General features: G+C 40.1%; 2 protein-coding genes across 8 annotated transcripts in view; one reads left to right on the forward strand and one right to left on the reverse strand.

The window, feature by feature from the left end:
- The first annotated feature begins 4268 nt into the window (after window positions 1-4268).
- COX6C (cytochrome c oxidase subunit 6C) lies at window positions 4269-18382 on the forward strand. Of its 4 annotated transcripts, none has more exons than XM_076005131.1 (4): window positions 4269-4376; window positions 5844-5988; window positions 10452-10581; window positions 18281-18382. In XM_076005131.1, the coding sequence occupies exons 2-3, from the start codon at window positions 5875-5877 to the stop codon at window positions 10563-10565; spliced, it is 228 nt and encodes a 75-aa protein (XP_075861246.1). In that variant the 5' UTR covers window positions 4269-4376; window positions 5844-5874; the 3' UTR covers window positions 10566-10581; window positions 18281-18382. The 4 variants fall into 4 exon arrangements, with proteins under 4 accessions (XP_075861246.1, XP_020144523.1, XP_075861248.1 ...); XM_020288934.2 differs by lacking the exon at window positions 18281-18382 and adding an exon at window positions 16579-16671; XM_076005133.1 differs by lacking the exon at window positions 18281-18382 and adding an exon at window positions 16579-16671 and having other exon boundaries at window positions 4292-4376; window positions 5848-5988.
- VPS13B (vacuolar protein sorting 13 homolog B) overlaps window positions 17020-20935 on the reverse strand; it is a 761111-nt gene continuing 757195 nt past the window's right edge. For all 4 annotated transcript variants that reach the window (XM_012762009.3, XM_012762013.2, XM_012762010.3 and 1 more), the window contains one exon: window positions 17020-18671. In XM_012762009.3, the coding sequence (XP_012617463.2) occupies window positions 18423-18671 (249 nt within the window). In that variant the 3' untranslated portion in view covers window positions 17020-18422. The remainder of the gene's footprint in view (window positions 18672-20935) is intronic.

Raw genomic sequence — 20935 nt, forward strand, 5'->3', positions numbered from 1 at the left:
TACAAACTACTAGGTACTACCAGGGATTACAAATACAGTGAGGCAGCAACTCAGCCCTTGGAGTGTCCAGAAAACATTGTCTCTGATCTACATACAAGCTTCAGGGAGTCCAGGGACCCCTAGAATACAGTACCCCATTAGAAGTCTCTAGGGGCTGATGCCTCAGACACTCAACTCCTGAAGAAGGCCAAACATCCAGAGTTTCCCTAAGTTAGCAGCTGGAGGATTCTTAAGCAAAAGACAGGTTCTGTTTCAAAACTTGGGACCTCTTTACAGCTTCTCTGGATGGCAGGGCTGGGCCCAGGGATGCCCCTAACCTGGAAGGGTTGAACTCCACATTTCCATCTCATTTTCAACTTAGAAGAAATTGTGATGATCAACACAGCATATTTCCAGAGCCATTTAATGTCCCCATTTCCTTTGAAATCTCAGCATTCATGCATACACACCCCTAACTAAAACAGATACATTTTTCTTACCTCCTGTACTGGTCAGGATGAGCTAAATTTGTAGAACCAAACAATCCCTGAATCGCGGTGGAGTAACACACCAGTATAGCACTTACTTCTCATTCACCACACCTGGCCAGCACAGGTTTCGTAGGAGTGCTCTGCTCCTCCTGGTCTCTCACAGACCCAGGTACCATAAGTGCCATCTCAATCAACACTTTCATCATAACAGAGGCAGGGCAAAGGGAACATGGCAAACCATATGCTGGCTTGTAAAGTTTCTATCCTGAAGAGGCACCTGCCACTTCCACTCTTATTGCATTGGCTAAAGCAAGTGGTTGTTCCTAACTTTTTTCTTTTTTTTGAGACACGGTATTGCTCTATCACCCAGGCTGGAGTGCAGTGCCCTCATTGTAACTCACTGCAGCCTCTGTTTTTCCCAACTTTAAAGGGAGCAGGAGAGTATAACCCTAATCTGTGTCTGAAAAGAGAATAGAAGTATTTGTTTTTCTTCTTATTATTATTATTAGAGACAGAATCTCACTATATCACCCAGGCCGGTTTCAAACTCCAGGCCTCAAGCAATGCTGCCAGGTAGCTGAGTCTACAGTCCACATGAGCAGACCTCAGTCTGGTTAAATAATGGGAGGAAACTGGAATACTTGGAGAAAACTCATGCAGACATGAGGAAAAGGTACAAACTACACAAGACACTGGCCCTAGCCATGAAGTGATTTTTTTTTCTTATCAAAGTTATAACAAAGGACATTGAATGAAAGAATGTTATTCAAGGATATGCTGTACTATAAGTGAAAAATACCAGATTTTGAAGACTTAGTATAAAAAAAAGAATGTAAAATAGCTAATAATTTTTATATTGATTACACGTTGAAAAAATATTTTGGCTATATTGGGTTAAATATATTATTAAAATTAATTTCACTTGTCTCTTTTTACTTTTGTAATGTGGCTACTTGAAAATTTAACACTGTCCATATGGCTAGCTTTATATTTACATCTGACATCACTGTTCTAATGCATAAGATTTTAAATGCAAATGCTTGTTCAGAATAGCACAGCTGTTTTAAGAACTTATTTGAAACTTTCACCATGTCTGTCTTACTTAGGGTGATGTGTGGGACCACCTTTGAGAAAAGAACCAGATTTCTTCAGAATTGTCCCTCTCGTTTGTCACAGCTGCGGTCAACTCCATTTAGATATGGGACACAGCTGCAGCTGCAGAGCTAAGAACCTTCTTAAACCACACTGTGTCCTCCTGAGCCTCCTAAACTCTGTGCCAGACAGCATCAGTGACAGTGAAGGACCTCTCTGGTAGAAGCTGCCTTTCTGGGTACGTGCAGAGCCAGCAAGCCTCAAGTCACTTGGAACTAGGTTGAATGTCGTCAGTCTCTGATGGCGGGAGATCGTTTTCAGATCATCCTCAAAATATTTTCTTAGTCAATAACATGGTCACTGAGAAGAAACCACAGTATTATTTTACCTGCCCCTAAGAGTTTCCTTGGATCCTTACCTATCTATGTGTTGTACAAGGTCAGGTTTAAAAAACTACCTCAGGGCCGGTGTGGTGGCTACGCCTATATTCCTAGCACTCTAGGAGGCCAAGGAGGGAGGATTGCTCAAGGTCAGGAGTTCAAAACCAGCCTGAGCAAGAGCGAGACCCCGTCTCTACTATAAATAGAAAGAAATTAATTGGCCAACTGATATATATAGAAAAAATTAGCCGGGCATGGTGGCGCATGCCTGTAGTCCCAGCTACCCGGGAGGCTGAGGCAGAAGGATCACTCGAGCCCAGGAGTTTGAGGTTGCTGTGAGCTAGGCTGACGCCACGGCACTCACTCTAGCCTGGACAACAAAGCGAGACTCTGTCTCAAAAAAAAAACAACAACAAAAAAAAAACCAACCTGAGCAAGAGTGTGACCCTGTCTCTACTAAAAATAGAAATTAGCTGGACAACTAAAAAAATATATATAAAAAATTAGCCGGGCATGGTGGCGCATGCCTGTAGTCCCAGCTACTAGGGAGGCTGAGGCAGAAGGATTGCTTGAGCCCAAGACTTTGAGGTTGCTGTGAGCTAGGCTGACGCCACTGCACTCTAGTCCGGGCAACTGAGCCAGACTCTGTCTCAAAAAAAAAAAAAAAGTACCCCAGACCTAAGCTTTGTGATAGTCCATAATCTCAGCTGGATCCTTAGAATACAATTCTGGGGAAAGACTATGCCTCCTTTTCCCTGTCCACTCCCAGGGTCAGATGGGTTTTCCTGCTCAGCCTAGCTGGTGATTTCTTTCTTCTTCTTTTTTTTTTATGTTTTTTTTTTCTTTCTTGAGACAGAGTCTTGCTTTGTTGCCCAGGCTAGAGTGAGTGCTGTGGCGTTAGCCTAGTTCACAGCAACCTCAAATTCCTGGGCTCAAGCAATCCTTCTGCCTCAGCCTCCCGGGTAGCTGGGACTACAGGCATGCGCCACCATGCCTGGCTAATTTTTTCTATATATATTAGTTGGCCAATTAATTTCTTTGTATTTATAGTAGAGACGGGGTCTCGCTCTTGCTCAGGCTGGTTTTGAACTCCTGACCTTGAGCAATCCACCTGCTTCGGCCTCCCAGAGTGCTAGGATTACAGGCGTGAGCCACCGCGCCCAGCCCGTGATTTTTTATTTATAGATCAATGAGCATGCAAAACAGGAAGTCTAGCTACTTCCTCTGGCTGCATCCCTGAAATCCTATATTGTCTTGGTAATGACAATGAAAAAATCCCTTCTTCATCTCTTAACTATATGATCTTACTCTGACTCAGCAATCTTTTATTATCTGTTAAATTTGAAAGTAGAAATAAATTATCTATCAGGTTTAAAAAAGTACCCCAGACCCAAGTTGGACAAATCCCATGTAAAGATTTTCAGCTGGGTAAGACCCTTGATAAGAGGCCTGAAAAACTGTTGCTGGGATCAAAACCTACTTCTGAGCCTCAATTAGCACCTTTTTTGTGGCTGAAAGGTTTCACTCTCTATAGTGTTTGTTAACAAGTTAAGGACAAAGACTCTCTGACAGGAATGTACCTCCTTGAAGATCTGTCCTCTTGTATGACAGAGCCTGGCACTTAGTAGGTGCTCAATCATATATGTTGGCTCAATATCATGCACTTTTTGTGTCTCAGCAATCTTCCACATTGCTTGCTGAGTTGACTTAAATAATGCCTCGCAAATCCAGGTTATTTCAATAAAAACTAAGCCTGGCCATTAAGGCACAGGATCCTTACTCTTCTACACCACTTTCCACGAACTTCCAGTTGCCTTCCTTCAAAACAATGTCGTTTCCTAAGAACCCCACACAAACACTACCCCTTCCATGAAAACGTGCGCAGGTTTGCCAGGTAGGTGATTGCTTCTGCAGTTGCTGGGTCTGTGTTGTAGCGCCTACTGTATGGGATCGGTATAAATCTGTTTATATTTGTCTCATCTGCTAGGCTCTCAGCTGTAGAAGTCAGCTTTTAAACTCTTTACCAAAACCAAGCAGTTATTCACCTAAGGGCAGTTACAATGAAAATGTCGGTTTCTGCACATGGTTAGGGGCCCAGGATGATTTACACTGTATTTGTAGGGTACATTAAGTTTTTTCACATATTAAATATCTTTGAATTCTCCAATAAGTTCACAACTACTCTCTGTATAAGATTAAGATCTTCAATTTACTAAGGAAACTCTTAGGAAGTAAAGTCTTATTTTCCAAGGTCACATAGGGAAGAAACTGACCATGAAAGAGAACGTCGGATGTGAAAGGCTTTGGGCGCGCCGGAGGCCTTTTGAACTCCTTGGGCTACCGTCGCCGGGCCTTCTGCGCGCACCCTTATTCTGCGCCTGCGCACTGCTAGAGTGCAGTTCGTTTCTCCATCGGCCAGGAAGGACGTGTTGAGGTGAGTGTGGGTCGCTTTTGAGTCCTCTCTTTGCCGTCTCGGAAGTGCCGCTTCCTGCTTTCTGTCTGCCTCCGAGTTGAGTCGGACTCCGCATCTCAGCCCTGGTGGAGCCTCAGGCCTTTTGCCCTCGTCGACCTCCGCACGCCCCCGCTGCGGCCTTAAGAGGGCGGCGGGCGGGCGGCGGGGGCCGAGTGGGCTGCGGCAGCACTACGGAAGCGGGTTGGATGCGGGGGCCTGAAGGAGCCAGCGGGCTTCGGAGCGGCCCGCTGGGGCCCGGTACCCGCTGTGTTTTTTGGTTGGCCCGTGTGACCTTGGTGAGGTCATTTGATTAATCCAGGCCCAGTATTTCACCCCTAAAAAGGGGTGGCGGTTTTCTCCTCAGCTGCTCGTGAGGCGTAAGGGTCAGCGTAGGTGAAGCAGCCAGCAGCAGCGTCGCTCGCTGTGTGGCAGCGTTTGAGATTAGAGTTTGGAAGCTGGAGGAGGGTCACCATGTTTGTCGCAGGAGGGAAGGTGTGGACTTCCTGGAGCCTTCCTCCACGCGCCCACGGTCCTAACCTAGCCCCGTGAGCCACGACGACCTGAGGTCTGCAGGGACAGCCCCGCGCGCTGGTCTCCAAACCCCCAGATGAGGCCAGGCAGAGTAGCAATTGCGGAGCTTGGGCCTTGCAGGCAACTGCTGGGATCCCGTCCACGTTTTAATCGTATGCCGTGTGAGCACCCAAAACATGTACCTTACTGTCTTGACAGGATTGTCGCGAAGATAATGAGTCGGTAGTAGATTTTTTGCACTTGTTGTTACCAATGTAGAGTTAGTGCTTACCTTTCCTGTAGTTGGGAGAGATTTTTGTTTTCACTTTTTGCTCACCGGTTGCTGGGATTGGAGAAATCATTCATTATTGGGGGTAGGGAGAGATGAAGCAGGCTATGCCACTAAGCACTTTAGGCTTTGTGGCAGTTCATCCACTTTTCCTGTGCCTTTCTAGGTACTAAAATGCATTATGCGTAAGAGTTCCTTAGATCTTATTCTTTTTTAGGGGTTTTTAAAAAATTATTTTACTTGAGAAAAGAAAACTAACAGTCTGAGCTATGTGAACTGTGCAAAATTTATCAGGTTCAGAGAGACTGCGGTGTGGCACTTACAGTCACACCCTCATACACACACCCATGCTGGGACAATTGTTACAGGCTTATTTTTCCTGACTAGCAGCCTCACCCATGATCTTCCTGTTCCTGGACTTGTGATAACAGTCAATGACTTGTGTTATTTTTGTGTAAATTATTGGAAAACAATTTAGGAACTGCCTCTTTTTCCCCTAAAAGCCCACCTGTAACTGCTGCTAATCTGAGTGTATATTCAGGGCAACTTGAGTCTGTGCTTTCTGGTGGCCATTCTCAAACTTTGAGCTTGAATAAACTCCATACTGAATCAAATTACTGAATCGTGTTTTCTGAATCTCGTTATTTAAGGTAGGCATACCGGTCAAGGACAGTCACTACCATGACTTCCGGCACTTTGGCGAAACCTCAGATGCGTGGCCTCCTGGCCAGGCGTCTACGGATTCATATTGTTGGGGCATTCATAGTATCCCTGGGAGTTGCAACCTTGTATAAGGTACGTATATTTGTTTTTTACTTTGTGCTTAAAAACATAAACTATGTTTTAGTTTAAAAATGTATTTTACTTCTATAACTAGTTAAGAGTCTTTTAAACAAATGCTCCCTTTAATGTGTTTACTGTGCCAACGCTTGTACTCACCTCAGTGTGACAGGAACTACTTCACAGTCCCCAAATAGCTTGTCCTTCATTGTTAAATGAAGCTGTGTTAGTTTGCTAGGGCTACCATAACCGAACCACAGAGTGGGTGGCTTAGTTTACAGAAATGTTCTCGCAGTTCTGTTAGTAGTGTTGTCTTCGGAGGCTTCTGTCCTTGGCCTTCGGTCTTCACATGGCTCATATTTGTGGCTGAATGTCTTGTTATAAGGACGTCAGTCCTACTGGATTAGGATCTATGCTAAACGCCTCATTTTAACTTAGTTACCTCTTTAAAAACAGTTACGTTATGAGGTACTGGGAGTTAGGATTCAACAGATGAATTTTGGGAGAACACAGTTCAGCCTCTAACAGAAGCTAAGTATGGAGAGGGATGGGGAAGGCAGTACAGTCACCTCTCTGTCTGAGGTGGTTTAGTTCCAGGACTCCTGAAGTTCAAGTTTCTGATATAAAATGGTATAGTATTTGCATTTGTATTTTTATTTATTTTTTATTCTTTTTCTAAATGTTTTCAATCTGAGGTTGGCTGAATCTGATGCTGCAGAACCCGGCAATGTGGAGGATCAGCTATAGTTCCATTTGGCACTTAGAAAAATTGTCACAGAACTGCATTTTAATACTACCTTCTGTGTATTTTAGTGTTATGCTCTTCATTTTTAAGTGAAGGCTGCATGTCATATTTATAACTTTTTTCCACGAAAATGTTTGATAATGTTTATCACTATGTTGACATAATAGCCCATGAGAGAATTCAGAGCTTTACTTTTGTAACTCTGAACTTTTAATTTTTTGTTTAATGCCTGTATTCTTCACTAGGCTGAGCCCTCATTAAGGCAGTTGCCATGTTTTCTGTTTACTGTGACATCCCATTGTTGGGTGCCAGACACACAAATAAGTGCTTAAAAGTATCTGTAGAATAAGACGGAGTGTCTAAATTTCAATATAGTGTTAGGTAATATATAATCCTAGGTGCTTTGGAGGAAACAATAGGTGTATGACTAAATCTCTGTCCGTAAAAACTTAGTAAAGTTGGGGAGGTGAAAAACATTAGAAGATATTGCAAGATAGAACATAAATGAAAGAATGTTTTTTTGTGGGGTTATGGATCATAGCATTTTTGAAAGGAGGTAATGTTTGAGCCTTCAACGTTAGGGAGAACAAAGAGGAGAGGCAACAGTAAACAAAAGTACTAAGTGGGCCTGTGCTTTGGGAACCTTTGAAGAGACAAGCACAAAAAAGTAAATCCTTTGCTTGGTCCTTTAGATTCCTGCTTCCTGGCACGTGGTGGGCACAGTATAAATGTGGAAGGGATGGAGGGATGAGTAAATGAAGTGGGAGTAAGGACAGCAATATGATGAACTCATTTCTTGACTCTGTCATCATTGTCACTATCAAAGTTCAAGCTTTTGTAACATACATATTCTTGTTACTTCTAACTGGTAACTCCCAGAATAGATCTATATATGTTATTGGGCTCCTTAGGGTGTAGTGTACTGTGGGCTTTAAACTTTTTACTTACAGTAAAAAATACATTTCGCATTGTGATTCTTATATGGATGTGTGTAGAGAGTTTGTAATGTATGTACATACAACTGAAACAATTTGAGGCGATGAAATTGTGTGTGGTATACTCTTAATATAATTTTCTATTTTTTTATGTTCTCACTGTAATCATCTAAATTGGTTTCATGATCTACTAATGGATTGTGTGTGATTTGAAAAACACTCATTACAGGCTAATGCTAAACTTACTCTTGATTCTGAGACCTTTCTGATTTACCCTCCCTACCTTTCCATTGTCATCATCACTCCTCTCTTCCCCCTTCCCCTCCCCCCGTTTTCCGTTTGTGTCTTCAGGAGTTTTGAAATGCATCACTCCTAATGCACCCAACTCTACAGCCCCTCATAACTATTTGCTGTTACCCAATTCTGCTTTCTTCCAGGTTATGTACATGCCAGGAATATCTCATCTCATTGTCTGGCAAATTCTTGTTTGTTTTTCAAGGCCCACTCAAATGTTTTTTCTGTGGAGCAGTGCATAGCCTATTCCCTCAATGGCTTGGTTGTGGTTGCCTGAATTCTTGGGCACTTTGTACCCGACTGTTGTATAGCATTGGGCACATTGTATTTTAAGTAATATTTTTATTAGTGTTTGATTGGAAAGAAGGTTTCCAAAGCATTGAGGAACTCATATTCTTATTAAAGAATAAGGCAGCAGTCAACTTTGGTCTTATCTTCTTCATTTCCCCTACCCACTTAGTGTTAAGTGCTTTTGAAGATTTGGCTTTTCCTTTTTAAAAAATTCCTGGTTTGGGCTTATTTTCATAATTTCAATCAAGTTCTGTGTTCCTTACCTGAAGGAGCAATCCAGTAAATCATTTTTGGTTAAGTTAGTCTGCTGTAAGCCTAAATTCATGAATATGGGTTAGGTTTTAAGAGGCAAATGAATAGTGCTTACACCAAATTTGGAATTTTTCCTTGGGTTCTCCAGTTACTATCATATGAAATGGGCCTGTTCTAAATCTTCAAGTGTAGATTATTTTATGGCTTTCAAGTTACTGATGATCTGGAGGACCTGAGTAGGTAGTTTATAAATTTCTAATTTTCTTGGGGAAGTCCAGATTTTTCAGACTTTTAAAAACTCCTGTTTAAAGTGTAATAGACAAAATAATTTAGATGAGTTTATAAAATCACTTTGCTTTTATTTTTGGGGTTCAGTAAACTGAGCCTATTAACTATAAAATAAAAGATGTTTTTCTTTTTTTGTTCTAACAAAATGCATACAGTTGCTTTGTGTGGTACATTAGGGTTCTCCTGACTAATAGATACATATGAGAGAGAGAGAGATGGGAATTTGCTTCATGCATTTATGGAAGCCCAGAAGTTCTACCATCTGCTGTATGTAGGCTGAAAAACCAAGAAAACTGGTGATGTAACTCTCAGTACCAAGACAAAGGCAGGAAGTAGGTGGGGGGCAGATGGCACCACTGGTGTAATTCTGAGTTAGAAGGCTCAAAAACCAGGAGTTTGTCCATGTCCGAGGACAAAAGAAGATGGATATCCCAGCTCAAGAAGATAGAATTTGCCCTTCTGCCTTTAGAAACACTCTCAGACACCTTCAGACACACCCAGAAATAATATTTACCAACTATCTGGGCATCCTTTAGTCCAGTCAGGTTGACACATAAAAGTAACCACCACATGTAGTGATGGGTCCCAGCAGACCTCAGTTCAGAGGGTAGCACTTGGGCTTCTGCTTCTTGGTCTATTACTGGAAGAAATTGGAACTTGGAGTAGAAAGTGAAGTAGTAAAACTAGCCAGATGGAGGGCTCTTACTGTGTGACCCCATCAAGTGTCACAAGTTCATGTAGCACCTTCACTGATGTGGATTGGCACTTGAATTTTTACTGGTTTTTATATGCAGGATGAGATTTTAATTTGGATTATAACCCACACATTGAAATGCACCAAGCATTGTTTTTTGGAGAGTAAAACCTTTGCGATATGACAGACATGGGTTCGAATCCTGCTTGAGCCACCTGCCAGCTAGTGCCTCTTCCTAGGTCTTGATCAAGTCACTTAAACTATGTTCTCTTGAATCTTTCTTTGTTCTTTCTTCATTGACCACCTCCCCTTTTGTGTGCAGAAAACTGAAAAAAATGAACACTCCTCCTGCATTTGTTTCTTTGCTCCAAATTTAGCAATTTCAAGAATTTATTTCTCTCAAGATGATCAGTAGCCATCATCTTAGGTCCATTCCCTCATTTGTAAAATGGGTCAGTGTCTATCTTAGGGCTTATATTAAATATGTTGAAGTGTAAATCACTCTGAACTGTTCTTGCCAGATGTTTTCCTGTGCCTTTCAGAGGCGGATGGTTACCAAATTAGTTTCAAAATTTCATATTATGTCTTAAGTTGAATATTTTAGTGTGTCTCAGCTGTGGGGATATTTAGACTTTGTTGGAGAGAAGGTTGCTATCTTCTCCCTAACACCTTTCAGCTTTTTGGGTATCATCTTCTGGCTTCTGCCAGTTTGCATCCACGTACCACCAAAAACACGCACGCATACACAGCCCATCAAGTAAAAGGTATAATTTGTCCCTAGGCAAGGAGGGTCCCCCCTTGTTACATAGTTTCTATGAGGCTACTTTCTCTTCCTTGCATCTGGCTTATCTCTTTCACCCCTTGTCTTAGGAAATGTAGGTTTAAAGTGCGAACAAAAACATTCTGATTTACCTTGTGTTTAGATAATAAATTTCTAATAATCTGAAAAATAAACCCTAATGGGCTGTTACTTTTTTAGTTTGGTGTGGCTGAACCAAGGAAGAAGGCATATGCAGATTTCTACAGAAATTATGATTCTATGAAAGATTTTGAGGAGATGAGGAAGGCTGGCATCTTTCAGAGTGCAAAGTGATTTTGGAACATAAAAGGTAATAATAGTTATTTGAAGTTATTCTTAAAAATTTTTAATTGTGGTAAAATGCAAATATGGACGGTCCCTGACTTAATGATGTTTGTGCTTAGGATATTTTGACTTTACTGTGGTGCAAAAGTGATACACATTCAGTAGAAACCATATTTGTATTTTGAATTTTGATCTTTCCCCAGAGTATGTGGCTTGATACTCTCATGATGTTAGGCAGCCGAAGCTCCCAATCAGCCATGCAATCTCAAGGGTAAACAACTGATACTGTACTCTACAGTGTTTTATATTCCATAAATTGCATGAGATATTCAATGCTTTATTACAGGTGCTATGCTAGGTGATTTTACCCAACTAATGTAAGTGTTCTGAACACATTTATAGCTAGGCTAAGCTATAATGTTCAGTAGGTTAGGTATATTAAATGCATTTTTAACTTACGATGGCTTTATTGGGGTGAAACCCCATTGTAAGTCAAGGAACATCTGTGACGTAAAATTCATTATCTTAACGTTTTTTGTTGTTGTTTGTTTTGTTTTTTTTTAAGAGACAAGATCTTCCTGTGTCGCCCAGGCTGGAGTGCAGCAGCACAATTAGTAGCTCACTGTAACCTTGAATTCCTGGGCTTGAGGAATCCTCTAACCTCAGCCTCCTTAGTACCCGAGACTCTAGGCATGCGCCACCACACCTGGCTAATTTTTTATTTCTTGTAGAGACTGGATCTTGCTCTTGCAAAGGCTGGTCTTAAACTCCTAATCTCAAGCAATCCTCCCACCTCCTAGAGGACTAGGATTACATGTGTGAACCACCATGCATGGCTTCAATTCTTTTGGGTATATACCCAAGTATATTGCTGGGTTTATGTGATAGTTGTATTTTTAATTTTTTAAGAAACTGCCATGCCATTTTCTGTGGCGCTGCTCCATTTTACACTCTCACCAACAGAGCTCAAAGTTTCTCCATATCCTGACCAACATTTGTTACTTAAGTTTTTTTTTCTTTAAAGTAGCCATCCTAATAGGTTTTGATTTGAATTTCCCTAATGATTTGTGATGCTGAGCATCTTTTTTTTGAGGTGCTTATTGGCCATTTGTATATCTTCTTTGGTGAAATGTTTATTAAAGCCTGCCCATTTTTGAATTGGGTAGTTTTTTTTTTTTTTTGGTTCAGTTGTAGTTCTTTATATATTCTGGATATTAACCTCTTATCAGATATGATTTGCAAATATTTTTCCCATTCCACAGGTTGCGATTTCATCACTCTTGTGTTTTTTGATGTGCAAAAATTTTAAATTTGGATGTCGTTTATTTTTACATTGATTGTATGTGCTTTTGGTGTCATATCCAAGAAGTCATTGCCAAATCCAATGTAATGAACCTTATGTGTTCTAGGACTTTTATGGGTTTAGCTCTTATATTGATCTTTGATCCATTTTAATTTTTGTATGTGGTGTAATGTAAAGACCTAACTTCACTTATTCTTTTGCATGTGGATATCCAGTTTTCCCCAAACCAATTGTTAAGATTGTCTTCTCCCCATTGAATGGCTTTGGCACTGTCGGTGAAATGATAACGACTGCACATGCAAGTGTCTCTAGGGTTTCTATTCTATTCCATTGGTCTACTTAGTACTATACCGTTTGGATTACATTAGTCTCTCTGTCTGCAGGGGATATGTTAGAAGACCTCCAGTGGATGCCTGAAATGGTGGATAGTACTAAACCATACACACACACAGTTTTTTCCTATACATAAATACTTATGATAAAGTTTAGTTTACAAATTAGGCACAATAAGAGATTAACAACAGTAACTAATAACTAAATAGAACAATTATAACAATATATGGTAGTAAAAACTAGGTAAATGTGGTCTCTCTCTGAAAATATCTTGCTGTACCATATTCATTCATTTTTGGACCGCAGCTGTAACAGCAGATAAGGGTAGACTACTTTGCTGTAGTTTTGTGGTAAGCTTGAAAATTGGGAAATGTGAGTCAGACGTTATTTTATTTTTTTAAGATCGTTTTGGCTATTTGGGATTCCTTGAGAGTCTGTATGAGTTTTAAAAATAATTTGTTTTTTTTTTTTTTTTTTTTTGAGACAGTCTCACTCTGTTGCCCGGGCCAGAGTGCCATGGCGTCAGCCTGGCTGACAGCAACCTCAAACTCCTGGGCTCAAGCAATCCTTCTGCCTCAGCCTCCTGAGTAGCTGGGACTACAGGCATGTGCCACCATGCCTGGCAAATTATTTCTATATATTTTTAGTCAATAGTGTTGTCAGAGTCCTCTGTTTTCCTTATTGATCCTTGTGTCTGGTGGTTCTATCCATTGTTGAAAGTGGAGTATTGAAGTCCCTTACTATTAATTCTGTTAGTGCTTGCTTGATATACTAAGGGGTCTGATGTTTGGTACATATGTATTCATAGCTGTTAGATCTTACTGGCGAATTGACCCTTTTATCATTAAAGTGAGTCTCTTCTAGACAGCACATAGTTAGATACAGGTTTTTAAAAAAATCCATATTGTTTTCCATCCCTTCACCTTGAGTCTGAATGCATCCTTGTGGTTTAGATGTGTTTGCTGAAGACAGCAGATACTTGGCTTGTGTATATTTATCCATTCAGCCAGCCTGTGTCTCTTTAGTAGGCAGTTTAAGCCATTCACATTTATTGAGAGAATTGATAAGTGGGGAAGATTTCTGTTCATCCTGTTGAGTTGAACTTTGTTGCTTTGTTTTCTTTCTTGAGCTGTTGCGGTATCTGGCCTTTGACCTTTAGCCTTGGATGATTTTACATTGGTGATTGTTTATTGTGCTGATCCATGTGTATGTAACATGTAACAGTTTTGAGTACTTCCTGGAGGGCAGGTCTTGTCTTGATGAATTCCCTCAGTCTTTGCTTGTCTGAGGAGGTCTTTATTTCTCCTTCATATATGAAACCTAGTTTTGCAGAGTACAAGATTCTAATAGGCTAGGCATTATGTTTGAGAAGAGTGAGAAGGGTCCCAAGTCTCTTCTTGCTTTAAGGTCTCAGTTTAGAAGTCTGCCGTTATTCTGATGGGTTTTACTTTGTAGGTTACCTGCTTCTTTCGCCTTTCAGCTGGTAGGAGGGCTTCTTTGGTGGTTATTGCTGAGGCTGGAATGCAGTGGCTTCATAGCTCATTGCAACCTCGTACTCTTGGGCTCAAGCGATCCTCCTCCTCCCTCAGCCTCTTGAGTAGCTGGGACTATAGGCATGAACCATCATGCCCAGCTAGTTTTTCTATTTTGTATAGGGGGGTATCTCTTGCTTGGGTTGGTCTTGAGCTCCTGGCCTCAAGTGATCCTTCTGCCTCACCCTCCTAAAATGCTAGGATTACAGGCATGAGCCACTGTGCTTGGGCAACTTCATTTTTTTTTTTCCACCCATCAGACATGTTAATTTCAAATGACATGTCTTCAAACTTACTCTTTTTTCTGCCTGAGTCTGATGTTGAACTACTAGTGATTTTTTTTTTTTTAATCAATTCAGCTCCAGAATATGTCTGGTTTTTAAAATTTTTTCTTTGTTGATATTCTTTTTTGTTTATATATTATTTTCCTGATTTTATTTAGTTGTCCATGTTCTCCTTTAGCTTGTTGCACATATTTCAGACAATAGTTTTAAAGTTTTTATCAAGTCAGTCAGAGGCCTGGTTCTTTAAGGTTGGTTTGTAGAGATTTATTTTGTTCCTTCAAATGGGCCATGTTTCCCTGTTTTGTGATCTTTTTTTTGAATTTGTGCATTTTTAAGAAACAGCCACCTTTCTGTCTTTGCAAACTGGCTCCTTGCGAGGAAAGATATTCATTCACTAATCAGCCCAGCATAAAGGCTCACATTTTATCTAGGGATGCATCTTCCCTGAGTCTGTGCATGTGCTTTTCAGGTTTCTCCACATAGAGCTGCTGTAAGTTTTTCTCAATATTCCTAAGACTTTCACCCTTGCTCCCTCTTGGATCCTTAGCTGTTCTGTTGTATTCCTTTGATCTCTTGCCCCACAGGTTCCTGCAGGTCTCAGTTCCCCCTGCAGCTCTCTCATTGCATGGCACCCACCATTGCTTTCAGCTGTTTCTGTTCTGATACGCAAACTGACATCATTCCTATGAGCACTCTGAGTCAGGCAATACAGAAGCTAGTCCCCTGGGTGGCCGGTCCAAACAAGCCAGAGCAAGTTCCATTCTTCGTCTTCTGTCCTGAGGAGCAGTTTTCTCCTCATTACACTGCACTGTACTCAGGATGGCATGGAGCAAGGGTAAGCAAAAATGCCACAAAATTTCCTGCTGTTTTGAGTGTGGCATGTTAGGTTGTTGCAGCTGCTTAACTGGTTTCTAGAATTTTCACAAAGGTACTTTGTTCCATGCCTATTCCTAGTTTCTGTGGGGGATTAGGGGGTCTGGAACTTTGTAGTCCACCATCTCTTTGACATTAAGTTCATTTTATATTCAAAATCATTTCTTATGCTGTTATTGCTAGGTTGGCATTGTGAAAAATCTTACTTTTAGTAATGGCTTTTAAAAAGGTTTGATGCCATTTATAGTTAGGTGGGTGTCCACAAGTGATTGGCTGGCTTTCCATAGATTTTGGTTTGGCCTGTCATATCCACAATGTCCTTATGCCTCATGGACAATGTGAATTACGGTTTTATGTATAGAAAAGGAGTTTATAGATTGTGTATCCATTACTGTGTCAATGAAAGGTCATCACCTAAATTGATCTGACAGCATGTATCAAGTTCTTGATAAGACATCATACTCTGTATTTTTTATTCAAGCTCAACAAAACAAGAATAATTTAAATAAAGTTTGGATTTACATTCTATAAATGAGTTTGCTGTGACACAGAATGTGAATCTGATATTTTGTCAGGCAGACTGATCCTGATTAAGATTTCATTTTAACTAAAAAAATATGTATGTATTAATATCTTTCCCACGATCTGGCATGGGGGAAAACCTGTTGCACAGGACTTAGTTTTCTAAAAGACTCAAGGATAATGTAGACTGTAAGTGACTTGCCTAATATAAGATGCGATTTTATAACATTGTTGCTAGTTTATCTTAAGGAAATATTTGAAATGCTGAGATGCATGCACTAAGTGTCCATAGTATTATTTATAATAGAAAAATATAACTTTATTTTCAGTGATTAGAAAATAGATAAGGAAATTTATTGACAAAGTGACATGAAGAAATTATGTAATAGAAATTTAGGCCAGGTACAGTGGTTCCACTGCTGTAATTCCAGCACTTAGAGAGGCTGAGCCTGGAGGATTGCTTGAGGCCAGTCTGGGCAACATAGACTCCTCCGCCCCCTTACACAGAATTAAAAAAAATAATAATTATGCAGATGCTCCTCAAATTCCATCATAACTCCATCATATCTTGATCATTAGTCAAATGCAATACCCTGATAAGCCCATTATAAAGTTGAAAAATAATAAGTCATACCCTCATAAGTTGGGGACCGTCTGTATTAAGGGGAAAAGACTTAAAGGAGAAAAGATTAAGAAGATATTAATGCCTGTGTTTATAATCTTAACATCACTGTTTTAACTTTGAAATTTTTAAATTTTCCATAATCATGTATTTCATAATCAGGAGTTAACAGGCTAATTTCTATATAAATTTTATTTTTAATTAAGTTGTATTTACAAAACCTGTAAGAAAGGAAAAACACATTTGGAGATAGGAATAGAAATATTGTTTGGAACAGATGAGCTTTTGTTAAGAACAGTATGTGGCTGTGAGAGAGAATGGAATTTGCAAAATAAAAAGCAAGAAATGAGGGTAAGGTGTGATATGCCCAAATGGAAAAGCAGCTAGCCAGGGAGCTTAGACCTGGAGCTCAGGCACCCTGAACTATGTGTGCTTTTCCTGGGGCTAAGTGTGAATGATCAGAATGTGGCATCCCCTATTAGGAATACATCTCATTGATATCAGGGATAGTGAATATTAAGAATGTCATTAACTTTTGTGTTTCTTTCCACAGAATTTCTTGACCTGTGTTCCTGAGCTATGAATATGTGGGCTGATGAATAGTTTCTCTTGATAAATAAACCATTAATAAATACTGTGAATAGTCTTTGGTCTGTTATTCTTAATAATTCAAGGAACTTAAAAGCATCAGAATTGGTTGGGGGGTTTTAACTGTATGGCGATAACTTGATTTCTGTGTTTCTTTAAAATGTCACTGTTTCAGTATGTCTATATTTTGATATTGTGTCTATTTCATCGAGATGCTCATAGGTGCAGTTGCTTGGACCTAGACCATGGATTGAAGGAGTCTCCATGAGCCTGTATCTTACCCCTTTTAAGTCGTACAAAATTCTTGAGTCCCAGTGATGTGAGCTGTATTTAAACCCAGGTCTCATTGAAAAACTGCATAGTAAACAAACCCTGGTAACCATAGACATCTGTATGTGGCCAGCAATTCAAGGATACCTTTTATTTTAAATAATTTTATATAACAGTTCTTAGAAGCAGTTTATAAAATTATCATAAAAGATACAAGAATTAAACATATTTACATTCTTAAAAATAGTTACTCTTGAGGTTGACAAAATTCACTTTCCTAAATGAATTAGTAACACAAACTAATGGAGGAGCCATTTTTCATACTGAGCTTGAACTGTCCATTGTCTTGCTTTCTAGTAACAGTTACATAGTGACTTCTCATACCCAAGAATATTCGAGTTAAGTCAAACATCAGTGACTGATTGCAATGAAATTGCATTCTCTTAGCATCTCCCAATTTTAGGTAACCAGCTGTAGGCCCTCAAATTTGGATGTAATCAAACATATGCTTTAATTTGACTATGAGATATTTACTAAATATTTTAAGATATCTGGTGGCTGATCTTGATTCAGACCCATTCTGAGATGGTAAATATCACTCACTGGGAAAATATATCTTCATGTTTTGTCAAGTCAATTCAGAATAAGCTATCTGGACTGTTGTCATTGTTAGCGTCAGTGTTGGGGTTCTTGACTCTCCTGCAGGACATCTGGGGGTTCCCAGTATGTTTTATGGTACTAAGGAAACTCACCTGAGCACTTTGGGACTGTTCTTCATTGGTAGAAGACTGACTGTAAGCTTGCCTAGTAAAACAAACTGGAAAAAGACTTTTCTGAAATGCATCTGGACAGTAATCAATCAGATTGTTTTGTAAATTTCAGTGAAATGCAGACTTCAGAGGGAATATACATAGCAGCTTTCAGGGAAAGAACAGCATTGCAGTTAAGTAACAAATTAAACCACAAACTCTAAGCATTTCAACAATCAAAACCTTTGTAGACAAGGGATGAGGCAGAGGTGGTGTCTCGGCCCCCAAACAGATGCAACTAGGTATGAATTTAACTCTGGCTCTCCATTCTAAAGCCTTGACACATTTTGTATTGTAGCAGAGAGTTAATTCAAATTATAGTGGAAATTTTTGCAAATGTCACAGCAAAGAGGAATGCATCTTCTATGTGTGGTAAGAATATAATATACAGGATTCTGTTAATCATTGTCTTCAATGGGAAAGGAACAAATATTTTTGTCACTGCACTCTAAAGTATCTTTGTTTTAGGGAGATGGTAAGAATCTGAATTTTAGAAATGGCTAGAAATACTATAGGAAAGTGTTGGCCTTGTGTCTATGTTGGATGTTTAAGCTAATTAGGTTTCTCTTTTTCAAAAATAAATTACAGCCTGGTATGGTGGTGTGTACCTGTAGTCTCTGAAGGCTAAGCTGGGAGGATTGCTTGAGGCCAGGAAGGAGTTCAAGGCCAGCCTGGGCAACCTGTTTCCAAAAAACAAATTGCATAAGCAAGTATTGACACCTCAGGAGATTCACGGGAACCCTTTCCTGAGGGCTTTATTTTTCACCATGGCAAATTTACTAATGAAGACCTGAGCAAAATGTGGATCAGCCAAATAATGGTATGTTTTAACAGTGGAGGGGGGAGGTTCCACAGCCATCACAGGCCATGGTGTTTGTATGGAAGAGCAGTTGGGTGCCAGGTGACAAGAAGTCTTTGTGATGTAGTCCACAAGTCTGTTATACTGTTGCTCTGACAATCTCTCTCGGACTCCATCCACCTGGGATCAAAAATAAAGATTCATTAGTTGCCAGATCCTTATAATGAGATTTCCATAACAAATTTCTTGTATTTTGACTTAATGTGTTTGTACATCATGCCATTTAGGCCAACTAATAAAGCTATTTAATCCAAAACTATGCTTTTATTTTTCATCTGAGCTGTGGTAATAACACTGCGATTTTAGCGGTATAACCATCTATATACATAAGAATATTAAGACAACCTCCTTCTAGTGTTGCATAAAATTCTCATGTTTGAAGCTGATGATTTGATAACATTTTACCTATTAACTATTAAAACATTTGTCATTATGAGCTTTTTACCAACCAGCCAAGGAGAAAAATGTTTTTCCTCTGTGTAAATCTAATCAACATTAAACTCTATACCCTGAAATAAGAGCTCTGTTAACCTGGCTCCCAAACCCCTTCAGGCAGAACTTCAGTTTGACAGAAAAGTGGAGAACACCTCTTTTAAACCAGTGGCTTTGGACAAAGCATTAAAAAAATAAATACCTTTTGAACTGTAACATTTTCTGTTTTTACAAATACTAAGATTTAAAGCCAGAGAAAATAGAAAAACTGGGCAGAGGAAGGGGAAATTTTTATGGAAAAAAGGGAGGATGCAAAGTACATTTATGGTCCATAAAAGTCTGGCTCATCTTCAGTGGAACTCAAATAGGAGAACTGAGATATACTACCTAAGTTCTTAAGTGAGATTTTCTGAGAAAGCGCCCATCAAAGGCAGCTGGAACTATAAATTCCTCCCACCCTGAAGTCCTGTAGCTGTCTAGTGTGTAGAGCAAGGAAAGGGGGGAACGCTGCAGCTGTAGGCCAGTGATCTGTGAGAATCAGGTAGCCGCTGACCTCTCAGTGGTTTTTACCTACCAAATGTTGGCAAGACCACTCTGGAAGAATTACAGACATTTTTAGTGGGCTTTTTAGTTTCAAAATAGGGGTAAAGAATTTGTATTTCTGTGTAGAGTTCAGAAGAAAGCCAGGTTGATGGTAAAACATAAAGGGGCTTGCCAGAGGAATACATAGGGCATCCCATACTTTGCGTCTCATGTTTTTAAAAACATTGGGGGAAAAGGCCCCCAAAGATTCACTAACAGATGAAAGCTCTGCACCACCAGGCAAAAGCCAGAACTGTGATGATATCATTGATGGGGCCAGGATTCAGCTGGAAAGCTTTGGATACACAGAGTCTTAATTGCTCCTCCTGAACAGCAGCACAGGAAAACCTGTGTTGTGAAAGGAACCCGGCCAAGGAATAAATTGACCTTCTGACTCATTTTGAGCCTCTCATAAGGGATTTCAATAATGTGCCAGGCATATTAAGTAATTATTATCCCTAAAAATGGCTGCATTTAACCAAGAAAAGCAAATGCTGATTTTTAAAAATCTGACTCCTGCCATATTTGAATGTACTGAATGATGTCATCTACAAATTAATTCCTTCCAAAATTCAAAGGAGCTGTGTTTCCTAGCATCTATGGCAAAAGTCAAAAAAACCAGAAAAGCCATTTTATACAAAGATCCTAAAATGCTGCTCTTGGTCTTCACTGCAAGTGTTCACAGCAGGCAGGTGTCCCTGCGTCTGAGTTATGTTGGATGCGCTGACATGAGCAGGGCTGCAGAGGAAAGTTCACTGCGTCAAGCAGCGTTCCTGTTTTGAAAGTACACTGGATTGCAGCACTGAGTGAAGCAAAAATGCTCTGCAGCTAGGGTTTTTTTTCGGGGTCACTGGGGTAGGTTAGGGTTATGGACACAGACTTACAGGGGTATTCTTATTTCTTAATGATTTGAGGGGAAAGGTAAAGTGAAATAGACACCGAGAAAGCAGAATATGGAGGTGGAAGGCACTGACCTCCCGCCATCTGTCCAGCACCAGGTGCTGCTGCGGGTACAATGCTGCTCTCTTCCTACTTCTGTGTCAGCCATCCTTAATCCCCAGCCTGCTCTTATCCCTGGACACCAATGGAAAGCCATTGTTGAGAATGGTGTCCAGAGCGTCAGTACTTCTGCCTGTAACTGATTCCATAGTCCCAAATAGCCTTGACAACTTCTATCTGGGGCCACCACCCCTATCATCTCAGTAACCTCCAGAGAAACAGATCTGTTCCCCTGCAGCTACAACAGTGCCCCGCAGTACTAGCCTCAAACAAAAGCAGAAGGATCACAACTGAAGACAGTAGAGACAGTTTAACAGTAAAAGACGACTCTCCTGTCTCAACAGTTTAAGCTCTGAAATATTTCCCAAGCA

Source organism: Microcebus murinus, chromosome 7 (genome assembly GCF_040939455.1).
Source record: "Microcebus murinus isolate Inina chromosome 7, M.murinus_Inina_mat1.0, whole genome shotgun sequence".
Lineage (NCBI taxonomy): Eukaryota > Metazoa > Chordata > Mammalia > Primates > Cheirogaleidae > Microcebus > Microcebus murinus.

Bases quoted from the DNA above. Each gene is read 5' to 3' on its own strand.
- COX6C (XM_076005131.1), top strand. From the start codon at position 5,875: ATGACTTCCGGCACTTTGGCGAAACCTCAGATGCGTGGCCTCCTGGCC. The intron at 5,989-10,451 runs GTACGTATATTT...TTACTTTTTTAG, and splicing joins GAGTTGCAACCTTGTATAAG to TTTGGTGTGGCTGAACCAAG.